Source organism: Ictalurus furcatus, chromosome 19 (genome assembly GCF_023375685.1).
Source record: "Ictalurus furcatus strain D&B chromosome 19, Billie_1.0, whole genome shotgun sequence".
Classification (NCBI taxonomy): Eukaryota; Metazoa; Chordata; class Actinopteri; order Siluriformes; family Ictaluridae; genus Ictalurus; species Ictalurus furcatus.
In genome coordinates this window covers 7,524,659-7,538,441 of record NC_071273.1, presented here as the reverse complement: position 1 = coordinate 7,538,441, position 13,783 = coordinate 7,524,659, and the positions used below count along the sequence as shown (strand labels likewise).

Below are 13,783 nucleotides of genomic sequence, written 5' to 3'. Positions count from 1 at the left end.
CAGTATGACAGGGGGCATTGTCTAGCATGAAAACTGCGGGCTGATTGGGAGATGCTCGCAGGGAAGGAACCGCATGTTGCCGAAGGAGGTTCTGATCAAATTTGCATTCACTCTGCCATGTAGCTGTATAAGAGGCCCAACTCCTACTGCAGAAAACATTCCCCAAACCATGAAACTTCCTCCTCTACCTCTCACTGACTTCTTTACACACTTTGGGTTCAGTCTCTTCCCAGTTTGACGCAGAACGTAACGTTCCCCATTGGCCCCAAATCAATTCAACTTGCTCTCATGACTAAAGTGAACTTTGGATCAGTTCTCCTCTGTCCACACAACATGCTCCTCAGCAAAGGTTAGCCTAGTCTTTTGATTCTCTCTGCTGATGAGAGGCTTGGTCACTGCAGAGTGGGCTTTCAGTCCGAATTGTCTTAAACAGCGAGACACTGTATGCTGAGACAGATCCTTACCCTGTTCAGTGCTGAACCGGCAAGCAATTCCAGCTGAAGTGTTGAACCGATTCCCTGTAGAGAGTCTCTGCATTATCCTGTCCTCTTGTGCATTTGTCTTACGTGGACGACCATCTTTTGGGGGACTTGAATGAATTAGTGTCATTGTAAAGCTGCACTATTCTGGAAATCACAGATTTGGAATGAACAACTTCACTTGCGATGGCTGAACGGGTCATCCCTTTGGCCTTCATCTGGACAACCTGCTGTCGCAGGGTTCCAGTCACCTTAGAGCGGCTCGCCATCTTGCAAAGCCAGTGAAAATTGCAAAGTTGTCCTAACAGGAATGCTGCCAGTTAAATAGGGTTTGTCAATAACTGGGAAGTATCTGAAAGTGTTCTTCATTTTTGATCAGAGTTATTTTTCAAATGTCTCGTTTAAGTTTTTTATTCTGTGCTTCAGAATATATTTAACTTATGAAATATGCTTAAAAAAAACTGCCCTTCTACTCCTGTTAGGATAACCTCAAATAGGACTAAGCAGTGTCCTTGACATTTAGGAAATTGTAGGTTGTCCTCTAATTTTGATCTCCACTGTATCTATTTCTTTCCACTCATCTACTCTCGCTTACAGCGGTGAGAGGAGGTGTAGTTTATTCAGTGTAGGAGTGGTTTGCTAAACAACAAGGTTCAATTCTATTTGTTATTAATATGATTTCGGGTTGTCCATCCATTTATTCATCCAAGATTTAGTATGATACAGTATATATGGAATTATCATTGTAACCAGCAGATGAACGGATTTTGGAACTGATCCGATCAGGGTCAAATGTCCGAAATAGTTTTTCTTCAATAGAAGAAAGGGCGGCTGTGGATCAGGTGGTAGAGCGGGTTGGCCACTAATCGTAGGGTTGGCGGTTCGATTCCCGGCCCACATGACTCCACATGCCGAAGTGTCCTTGGGCAAGACACTGAACCCCAAGTTACTCCCGATGGCAAGTTAGCGCCTTGCATGGCAGCTCTGCAACCACTGGTGTGTGAGTGTGTGTGTGAATGGGTGAATGAGACACAGTGTAAAGCGCTTTGGATAAAAGCGCTATATAAGTGCGCCATTTACGATTTACCAATAGCTTGTCCTACAGAGATGTTCTTCAATAGCTTGTCCTACAGTCGGGCGGCTGTGGCTCAGGTGGTAGAGCATGTTGTCCACTGGTTGTAGGGTTGTACGGTTGGTGGTTCGATTCCCGGCCCACGTGACTCCACATACCGAAGTGTCCTTGGGCAAGACACCGAACCCCAAGTTGCTCCCGATGGCAAGTTAGCGCCTTGCATGGCAGCTCTGCAACCATTGGTGTGTGTGTGTGTGTGTGTGAATGGGAACCAGTGTAAAGCGCTTTGGAACCACAAAGCTTAAAAAAGCGCTATATAAGTGCAGACCAGACCAGATGTTACTTACACATTCATGTTCAGGCAGATTTTATGACTATCTATGATTTTTGCCATTGGCCTGTCCATCTGTCTGCCCATCCGTCCAGGAAATTTCAGTAGCTAGCACGATATTTTAAGAACAACAAGTGGTTGAAGGTTTGTAGGTGTGATATGGAATTATCATTAAATTATACGTTTAAAATTTATATCCGGAATTTATATATTTCTGTAAAGCTGCTTTGTGTCAATATGCATTGTTAAAAGTGCTATACAAATAGACGTGAATTAAATAGAATCATTGTAACCAGCAGGTGAACTGATTCGATTTTGGTATTGATCCAAACAGGGTCACGGTCACATCAGTATCAAATGTCAGAAATGGTTTTTCTTCACTAGACTCAGTCCTGTTTAAAGTATATTTTAAGTGTATTCGGGGCATATAAGTTAGTAACTAGAAGGACTGGACTTGTTGGCAGCTTCATGTTTTCTGTAGATTCAATAATGGATTGGACTTAAAGGATTGGATTTATTGTGATACACTGGTACCTTGGAAATTTTAAACTACAGCACATATGAGTCGTATATAAATGATATGAGTTTTGTCTTGCAAAAATTTTACTCTAATCAGTAAAGTAAAGAATGAGATGACTGTAGTTGCTACTCAGACTAAACAGAACGCCTCACTTTCATCAGCCATTACACAAACCAGCACTGTATCAATTAGCACCTTATCTCATGTCTTTCTGTAAAATCTTTATCTTGCAACATCCAGTTCCATGCAGCTCAACAGTCCTTTCTTCTTCAGCCTTATTCAAGCCTCCATAACACTCTATTCACACCGGGGTTTATGCAGCAAGAGCAGAGCCACTTTTCCTCTCTCTACTCTGTATGCAAAGCTTTTTGTAAAGACTGCAAACAGGATCTCAGGAACCTTCATGTCTCTGCTGCTGCTCCTCATTCTGTCTAAAAGATGCAAATCTAATGATCCATGCAATTCTTTCTCCTAAATGACTGCTTATGCAACTGCTGTCTTTACCGAAGTGTCTTTTCTGTACAGGCTGTCTCTACTGAAACGCCTCAAAGTGCAGATTCATAGCTGCAATGTTATGAGCGTTATATTTAGTGACTTTTTAGTTTAGTATTTACTATATTGTAAGTGTCATTTATTAATTAAGAACTGTAATCCACTGTAATTCATAGTCCGGGCTGTGTCGGCTCAGATCCGGTGGGTATTTTCATACATATATGGCAAATTAGGCACGAAAGGAGTCTGATTACGAGGTGACGGGAAAAGTCGAAAGCCAGACGAGGTGAGGGAGTGTGACGGTCCAGTGTAACGGCATAATAACTCAAACATGGTGAACAGTGTGTGTTTGGTGTTTCTCTGTATTTTGAGTTGCTCAGTTTGGATTCAAATAATGTGCAAGGTAATTACATCCACCAATTCTCAGATACCTGGACCCGCCCAATTCACATTCTACCGTACTAAAATAGGTTAGTTTACCAATGGTGTGTCATTACTGTTTCGGCATCCTGTTACATAAGTGTGTAGAATGTGATCGGGTGTTTTATTCAGCCATGAATACCACCTGAATGCACATTACTTGACTCACAGCTGTGAGATTCATTTGTGGGGTGGTAAACCCACATTATGATCCCCCCCCTCCCCTTTTCCCCCAAAAATAAATAAATAAATATCTTGCTATAGCTTTGTTTTGTTTTGTTTTTAAACAGAGAGGGTGAAATTTTAACATTTTAAATGTTACACTAGGAGTGAAGTTTTTATTCATTTCAGCTACTTTTGTATTCTATAACCAGTTAAGATCTTGTCTCTTATTTCTTTTTACCCAGCCCACCCTCTCTTGCCAATCAACAGCACCACCATGAACTACTTGCGCCGACGTCTGTCCGACAGCAGCTTTGTAGCCAACTTGCCCAATGGCTACATGATGGACTTGCAGAGGCCATCGGGCTCCAGCGGTTCCAGCAGCTCCACCAGCTCCCCAGCATCCCCGGCCATGGAGAGGCGCCAGCAGCAGCCCGCAGCACCAGCCCCGTGTCCGCCTCCTCAACCCGCCTCCTCAGGCACATTTCTCAGCTCTTTCTCCAGCGTGGTGAAGACCGCTCAGATCGCCAGCGCCGTGCAGGCCAAAGCTGCTGCTCATGGGGACAGCAGCACAGCAGCTGCAGCGGCCGCTGGCGCAGCTCTGGCCAAGACCGTAGTCCGCAAGCCCAAAGTACTGTTAGTCATCGATGATGCACACACAGATTGGTAAGAACTTGCATAATTTGCACTGAATACATATCTCCATAGCTGGAAAACGACTCATATATTTCAGTGCACTGGAATGAGGTGAAGACAAAGAAATTTATATCACAGACGTTCCTTCGTGATCTCAAAAACATTGTTTCAGTTAAGCTATAAATAGCAAAACAATGATGTCATTTAAAAATCTGCTTTTATATCGTAAAAAAACCCCCAACAAAATCGTACTTTTTTTTTTGTTTTTGTTGTTCATTATTCGACACGTCAGACTTCTCCATATAAATAAATAAATAAAACCAGAGACTGAATTTAACTTTATTCTCAAAAGTAATTGTTGGGGGAAAAAAACATTTTATTTTAGGCAGCTCCTAACAGTTCATTAGCCGCAGTAGACATTTACAACCCGCTGATAATGTTCTGTCTGCTAATGAGCCATGCTGTTTGCAGCCGTTTGGATTTATACAGGGATTTGCTTTATTTATTTATTTATTTATTTATTTATTTATTTATTTATTTATTTAAGCGAGCTTTCGAATTAGCATAACAGCACAAAGAGCGCATGCTGAGGAAAAACAAATCCGACGCTCATCCGTGCTTTGTAACTTCCTAATTTCTTAATCGTGACACTGCAAAATAAACGTTCCAGTATCTTGAATACAGTCCAGTTGATCGAATATTTCTTTTGATAAGATTACAGTAAATGACAGATATTATTATGAAACATAGTTCTAGACATTTTTATTACTAATTTCAGGCTTGAAATAGTCTTGTTCTATTGGCAGATCAGTTTTTTTTTTTTTTTCCTTGAAATATGCTAAATTAATCTGGCAGTAGAAAAGCTTGTAAGGACTAAAAATGTCTAGAAATATGTTTTAGTAAGCGTAATCTTATAACAGGAAACGCTCGATAAATCGGACTGTATCCAAGATATTTCGACTCGCCGTTTGTTTGCCGCACATGTTCAGTACTGATATCCACACTTAGTTCTTTCATGATATACGATTGATAACTGGAGCTAGACTCGATCTCTGTCAAAAACATCGAAGATCAGTCCTTCCTTTTTATTGACTCAGGAGAAACTTAGCCATTATGGTCTTTAGTACCAGAACGATGTTGCTTCAATTCTTTCCTGCTTTCTGTTTTGTTTTTGTTGTTTTTAAAAAAAAAAAAAAAAATTCATATGTCTGTGATGTTTCAGAATGGCAAGAACGCTCTTCCTCTCTCAAATTAGATCAGCTCCAGAAAAGCACCCTATAAACAAATAAACCTGCTCTTTCCCCGGCCCGTTTATTGTGAAGCACTAAAATGAACATTTAACTAACTTGTTTCACTTCATAAATTGCTCTGAGCTGCTCTGCAAATAAACCTGTGTGTAATTCCATTGCTATATAAGGAATAAACTATCTAAGGGTTTTTTTTTTGTTTTTTTTTATTTAAAAGAGTCACTGCTTTGAACGATAATACGCAGAAGAGAATAGTTTAATCTTTAGGCAGTCGTGTGTGCTGTTTTTATATAGTATAATATAAACATTGATTTAACATTGATCACATTTGATGTTCACAGAATCCTTTTAGTAAGATGTAGTGGCTGTATAAACAGTGAGTCCTTTCGGAGGATTTATCCTTCTGTTCGTTTTCAGTATGCGGGCAGTGTATGAAACAGTACAAGTGTTCTAGCAGTAATTGTGATAGTAACACTAGCTGCAGTGATTCTCTTTGACAGCAGGGTGGGGCAATAGTCCAACTTGACAAGGGCTGTATTCGAATACAACAAATCTAGCACTCTGCACCAGATGGAGCCAGATATAAACTTTAAAAAAAAAAATCACATGTCCTTCCATGGCATTTTCTCTTATAACTGCCACTTATAATTAAGTATGTTCTGTATAAGTCCCCTTAGGACAAAATAACGAAAACAAATTTATAGACACTACCATGTTTGTGTGTTCGGTTTCAGTTTAAAGGTGGCAGTGAATGATATTGTGCACACATTTTCATTTCCTTCCTAAGTGCTGTTGTCTTTTGTAGACCTGAGCTTTAATTTGCTTGAAACATCAACACGTTGGGCATGTAACACAATAGAGTAGAGTAGCTGAATGCGTATGGGTATCTGCATTCGGATTTAAACTTGAAGTGGGCGTGGCCTAAACCTGTGAAGTCGGTGAATTCTGGCTATAATAGCATCTCAACCTCAGCCACATTACCCGAGTTAATAATCTGAACTAGAGATGTGCATGGGATTTCTATCTAATCCCACTGACACAGTTAGGTTATGATGTTAGTTTGTACCAGCAAACAATATTATTTTCTTTATGTAGTTGGTTCGGTTTCTGTAACTAGTAGCCTAGTTTAAACTACCACGACCCTGACCAGGCAGTTACTAAGGATGAACGAACGTGTCACGTAATGAAGGTTAGGACGGATGCGATTGCAGTTAAGAGCTGTAATGAAACGTATAATATCCAGAAGGCAAGGCAAAAGACAAACAAAGACAGGCAGTGGTCACACGATTCAGGAGGATCGAGGTCAACGGAAGTAAATGAAATCATAAACCAGGCTAACATACACTAGATCATTGTGGTGTGATGATCAGTGTGATTGGGAACAGGTGTGTGCGATCAGTTCTCAGGAGAAGGTGATGTGTCTGTGTGTTCCATTGGGAGTTGTAGTCATCGGCCATGTTTGTAGTTTGCGGCGCTTTCTGGGAAATGTCTCTAGTTTGCGGTGACGTGACAGTATCTTTGTCCACCAAGCTTCATATCTGACCATATTTGCTCACACCTGCATGAAAATCAAAACCTCCCACTTGTACCGGTTTAGAACACGTTATCTGTTCGCTCAGAAAAATATATTGGTATTCGGTTACATCCCTAACGTGATCTCTGTGACTTTGACAGTGGCATGGATGTTGGTACCAGAAAGGCTTTTTAGCCTTTGTGGCTTGCACAATGTGAACATGAACTTGTATCTGCATGATTTTTTTTTGCTTTGCGCTGCTGCCATATGATTGGCTGATTAAATAACTGCATGAATGTGCAGGTGTACAGGTGAGTATATGTATCTGTCAATCTACATTTACATTCATCTGGTACACGCTTTTATCCAGAGCAGCTCGCCACTGATAAAGGATAACGTAAATAAACTGTATACGGCTGAGCACCAATCTGTCTTCTCTGCTGATATGGATGTGTCTGGTTGGTTTGAATTATTCATTATGATCCATTTGATGTTATCCCTTATCTTTTTGATGTGATGGCAATCTCTGAATGTTTACAGCATTTGCATGGGAGACGTCTTTACCCTTCACGTCCTCATCTTTGTCTATACACATTGGCGTGAGACTGTGAAAATTCTGTGGGTTTTAATGAGCGTTGTCCATAATATTGTAGAATGGACATACATACATACATACATGGTTAAGGATCTTTTGTTCTTGTTGCTAATGCTGATGTGAGACACATGTCCTAATTGGTTAGCAAGCAATCTGAAATCATCACACAACAATCCCTTCATTTTGCTGCTTTGCTCTGTGGTACAGAACAGCTTTTCTGTTCATGCATCCAAAAAACACAAACTCTGCTCCAAGACGACGGCGGCCGGACAATAGAGACTTCTGTACACGTGTCTGTGCTGTGCTCACAGATACAAAGTCAGCAATGAGTGAATTTCTGACCTCAGCTCAGAGAGATTTAGCCACAGAGACCAATTTGACATTTTGATAACAATGAGGCTGTTTGAGCTCTCTATTTCAGTGTGTCAGATAGCCAAACAGCATCTATTTATTGAAAATTACTCATGAGGGCACTGGCATGGAAGGTCTTCAGAAGGACAAAACATTAACCTGCATCGAACCAGATGTCAAAAATAAATTTGGAGCCTAAATTACCTGAAATGTACAACACATCTTTTTTCGAGTTGAAACCAGACAATAGTATATTGGGAATTTTCCTTTTAAGCAGTAGGACTAGATACCAAGTACTGTATGCGCTATGTGGGTCTGTACTCCAATATCAGATACACTGTATGGCCAAAAGGTTGTGGACATTTGACCATTGCACCCATATTTAGTTCTTCGCCAAACTGTCCTTTGTCTACAAAGTTTGAAGCACGCAGTTGTATAGGATGTCATTGTATGGTGTAGCATTACAGGTTCTCTTGACTGTAACAAAGGGGCCCAAACCTGTTCCTGCATGACAATGCCAAATGAAGAAATGATTTGCCAACCAGTTCAACTAATGGTGCTGCAGTTATCTGTAGCCGTGAGACCAAGAGGACCAAATTGGCCATACTTTTCTGGGTGAGAGGGATGTTGTTTCTCTCTCTCCTATCAATCAGAGTGATACTAGCCAATCGTTGGCGTCTGTGAGCTCACGTGTGTGGAAGAGGGCAGATAGCGCTTTCCTCTGAGTTTGTCAGATACCCTGTGACGTAGCATGAGCAGCAGTTTGAAAAGATATGGTGGTTGGCTTCATGTGCCTCACGTGTATCTCTGGTTGGTAGCTGTCATGTGATCGGGGAGAGTTGGTTAGTGGGTGGGAATTCGCCATGATGAGAGAAAAATATTTTTGACAGACAGAAAACAAAAATGCAGAATGAATGCTAAAACAATGAATTAATGTAAAAACATACAATGCTCAGTAAGTCTTCACAACGATACATTGACACAACAGGGTAGAAATCCATCCATCCATCTTCTATACCACTTTATCCTTTTCAGGGTCACGGGGAACCTTGAGCCTATCCCAGGGAGCATGGGGCACAAGGCGGGGTACACCCTGGACAGGGTGCCGATCCATCGCAGGGCACAATCACATACACTACGGACACGCCGATCCGCCTACCATGCATGTCTTTGGACTGGGGGAGGAAACCGGAGTACCCGGAGGAAACCCCCGCAGCACGGGGAGAAGGCGAACGTGCTAACCGCTAAGCCACCGTGCACCCCAGGGTAGAAATAGACAAATGAATTAGATATAAATGAAGTACAGGTGACCACAATCAGAAAACAAACCAGTGACAGGACGGGGTGTAGCCAGGTCTAGAACGGAACAACAAACATGAGCACATGAACTAAATGCAAAAGATGGAAACCGTGTCAAGTACCAAGGAATACACATAACCACATGTAACACAAGGTAGAAATGTGCTAAGAGTAATCTCATTCCAATAAATTCTTATATATATATAATGTATATACTTATCTTGAGTAAGTTATATCTTTTATTGCATGACCATAATTCATCCTAATTCATAATGACACAAATACAATGTGCAAATGTGCTGAAGTGAATGTACAAAGGTATAAGGTAGGAAAATGTGTGAAGGAATTCATATTTCCAACCGATGTGATGAGGCAAAGTGTTAGTGTTTGTGCCTCAAGAGCAGATAACTATCGTCTTGCTCGCCATCTCTCTCTCTCTCTCTCTCTCTCTCTCTCTCTCTCTGTCTCGCTCTTCCTCTGCGAGCATTCCAGAAGAGAGGGCTCGTGTAGCTTGGAGACCCAGGCAGCCCCTGACGGACATGACCCCGTTCTCAGCTCCCGCTCTCTTTGTGGGCCACATTGATGCCACACACACACATCAGCTTTCACCAGACCATCTCCACCATCTCCCTCTCTCGTTCCTTCTATCAGCCTGTCACTTTCTTTTAAACGCCTTAAATCTTGCTTTCTGTCTCAAAACGACTTTCGCATATTATTTTCTGTATATTTTTCTGCCTGTCTGTTCATCAGCCCTGATAATTCCCTTATTGAGCTCTTCATCACTCCTACAGTTTGATGCTCAATGCACCAGTGAAGCAGAGCTTGCCCGAAAACAAACGTGTCTTATTTATCTCATTTTGACCTTGAAACAAAGTGTTTTTCTTAAGTCATGTTTTGAGCTGGGTAAATGCTCACAAAACTGCATGGAATGCCATCCGAGTGCATAAATTTAACGAAATAAGTATTTGTATCCATTTGTCCACAACTGTAATGTCTACTACGCCCTTGAGAGGCTTGTTCTTGTTGTTGTTGTTGTTGTTGTTGTTGTTGTTGTTTTGCTTTGTGTGCACTGTGGAGCTATAAGCAGGTGGTAGAAATTTCTCCACATGACACTATGAGCTCCACTTCACATAAGCTATACATGTAGCATCTGTGTGATTGGTCATTTTATCTGTGGGCACAATTTCTTTACACGCTAGGGATACGTATGGATATTGGTATCATGTATCAGTCACGTACCGTGCTCATTGACTCGTACTTAAAAAAATGCCTCAATGCCTACTAGAATTCGATACCAGGTGATACTGTGTGACTGTGTGTCGCACTAACGAACAGACGACACACAATATCAACAATCTGGATGTATTTCATGATTGATAATGGCAGTCAAAGCAAAGCGGACTGCAAACTGTGCTGTGCGAAAATATCACGAAGAGGAACTACAGATTCTTCCTACAATACAAGTAACCTGATTAAACAGACTGGATTATTATAGCGTTTAAACTGTGTTTTTAATACCGTGCAGGAGGATGGCCGACCTGAGCATATAGAAAAGCATCAGCGAGTGTGCACACACAAGAAAATCTGCACTTATATAGCGCTTTTTTAACCTTAACGGTTCTACAAAGCGCTTTACGCCGTGTCTCATTCACCCGTTCACACACCAGTGGTGGTAGCAGAGCTGCCATGCAAGGTGCTAACTTGCCATCGGGAGCAACTTGGGGTTCAGTGTCTTGCCCAAGGACACTTCGGCATGTGGAGTCACGTGGGCCGGGAATCGAACCTCCAACCCTACGATTAGTGGGTTGGATTAGTGCTGAACCAGCTGAGCAACAGCCACCCGAAAGCGTTTGTGAGTATGGAGCAGTGAAGCAAGCGTACAGAGAAACGGTTGCGTGTGGGAGCACTTCAGTTCTGCGAGCACTGCGAGACGCGCTTCCTTTCCCCTCGTACGCCAGGGTCTGCATTTCGCTCGTGGATCAAGGTGTCATTTTTTCCGACCACGCTTGATGATCTTGCTCTGCACGCTCAGATCGGGCGCTCTCGCATTCTATATTAAAGAGAATGCATTTATTAGGAGTTCTTTGCCGTCCTTGACCTCACCCTGGACGCAACACCAGTCCATCGTAGACAGTGTATGGAAATCGAGCTAAATAAAATGTACATATTTTGGAACCGGTGCTGGTACCAAGACGTGCACTTGCATTCGTAGATCTCATACTTGACGTTTTTCATGTTTATTTTCGATCAGTCTGTAGTCTGATCTATTTACTTTCAGAAAGAATAGAGTTGGCACTGAACCCAAGACGAGTTGAATATGTGAGTCTGTTATATTTAAGGCAATGCTGTCATTTGTGAATTCTCTCATATCATTGTAACTCTTGGTTTCGCACCCTAAAGCAGAGAAAGTTTTTTTTCTTTACTCCCTACTGCAGATATCAGCTTTAATCCAAACACATGACTCACTCTAGTGTAATGCAGCAAGTAATCCGTTCTGGGCAGAGAGGCTTTAGAGGCTTTGCTTTGTTTCTTTTGAAGACTTTTTTTTTTTTTTGCTGTGTAGGTGTGAATGTAGGCGAGTGTGGTACAGTATGTTAGTGTTTTGTCATCATTGTGTATGGGTTTTAGTGAAAGTCTGTCCTAGTCCACAAGTCACATCCCAGAAAGTTTCATCTTTGCAAGTTGATCACTACACAGACATATGTTGAATAAGACCCTTGGGTGACGGCTTAGCTCGTGCAGATATTCTCCAAGTGAAACATCTTTGTAAAGACAGAAAGGTGAAATCAGCGATGAGGTGCTTATGGTTACGGGAAGTGTTAAATGCAGTAGCTAGCTCAGATTTGGGTTAGAGTTAGGGTTCATCCTTATTATTTGACATTTTTATTCTAATATTTTAATATTTGTTTTGTGGCAGGCTGTTTTTTCTTTTTTTTTTTTTTTTTTAGTCATATGATTGTAGCGTTTCCTGAGTTAGGTTCAGTGGGGACTATCGCTGTGGTCCGTTTGAACCCTACTCAGGGAACGTCGAAGCGGGGGTGGGGGAGGGCTACCCTGGTGTCGTTTCAAACTGAAGTGATAAAAAGCACTTGAACCCCTCAGAAAACCCCAATGAAGAATGGAGCCTTCTAAAGGAGTAGGGCATTACTGACACTGACAATGTAAAGAAAAGACACAACGTATGGCCAAAAGTATGTGGACACTTGACCATCACACCCATATGTAGTTCTTCTCCAAAATGTTGCCGCAAAGTTTTAAGCTCACAATTGTACAGAATGTATTTGTATGTTGTAGAGTTACAATTTCCCTTCACTGGAACTAAGAGACTCAAACGTGTTCCAGCATCACAACGTCCCTGTACACAAAGCGAGCTCCATGAAGACATGGTGTGTGAAGGTTGGACTGGAAGAGTCCTGACCTCAACCCCATTGAACCCCTTTGGGATGAACTGGAACACCGACTGCACCCCAGACCTCCTCAGTACCTGATCTCACTAATACTCTTGTAGCTGAATGATCACAAACCCCAACAGTCACGCTCCAAAATCTAGTGGAAAGCCTTCCCAGAAGAGTGGAGCGCATTATAACAGGAAAGAGGGACTAATCGAAAGAGGTTGATCACATACCTTGAGTCACGTTACAGCTAGAAAGTGTACGTTTTAGCCATTCACCAGGTCAGACCTGTTTCTAAATCTGTTCAACAATTGGGAGTCGTTGAGGCTTATTATCCCACTGTTTATAAAAGTGCACATGTTAGGGCGGGTCGAGAGACAAATGCCCTTAAATGAACAGAAACATGTCAAAACACTGTTCTGAAAAACAACACTTTTGTTTAATTATTGCTATGGTTTAGCTTCTGGTTTTACGCCACAGTGGTTTATTGAGAAACATTCTGGTGAATGTGGCTGCATACGGTGTTAAACAGAGGAAATATTGTCCTTACCTGCCGTCGAATGTGATCAGAGTGAACCTCTGAGCTGTTTGACACGCACAGAAACACATTTTAGAAATGAAGCTGATTGTTTAATAAACCAAGATATAATTACGGTAAAGAATTCAAGCGTAATCTGATAAACATTGGCTTCTCTTTTTTTCTTGCCAGGGCAAAGTATTTCAGAGGGAGGAAGCTGAACGGGGAATATGAGATCCGCGTGGAACAGGTAGGTTTGACATGTTTCTCTGTAGAAATATTTCTCATAAGAAGACCTCTGCTGGTCATATTGGTTTGGCCATGCTGAATGGATTTATCCCCAAATACACATACCTTTAAAATAACAAGCGTGATATCACTCAGGTGGACGGTAAATAATATCACAATTGAAATCAATTGCGAAAGAGATCTGGAACCAACACATTCCACCTTAATGTTTGCACAGAAACAGTTCTTAGGAATCAGAAAGTTGTGGTTGGCTATAAATAGCTTCCTGTATTCACCAGACTACCTGTATGTAGTCATTTCCCTCTGTTACTGCATGCTTTTTCTACTACGCCTACACCAGCATTGCCAATGCCCTCAGTATGCAGCGTTACCCAGTCTAGACACGTGTTATTTAAGCAGAACGATAACATCGCACTGCTTTTGCAATCCAGCTGCAAGCCACTGGCAAGACATGGTTTGTCTCTGAAAGGAGCTGCTGGGATTTTATGGGTGATCGAAGCTGGCAGGC

At 41.7% G+C, this 13,783-nt stretch overlaps 1 protein-coding gene across 2 annotated transcripts in view; it reads left to right on the top strand.

Annotated features, from left to right (window-relative positions):
* Window positions 1-13,783, top strand: part of LOC128623421 (synapsin-3-like) — a 122,801-nt gene that overhangs the window by 29,054 nt on the left and 79,964 nt on the right. For both annotated transcript variants that reach the window (XM_053650473.1, XM_053650472.1), the window contains exons 2-3: window positions 3,722-4,142; window positions 13,219-13,276. In XM_053650473.1, the coding sequence (XP_053506448.1) occupies window positions 3,754-4,142; window positions 13,219-13,276 (447 nt within the window). In that variant the 5' untranslated portion in view covers window positions 3,722-3,753. The remainder of the gene's footprint in view (window positions 1-3,721; window positions 4,143-13,218; window positions 13,277-13,783) is intronic.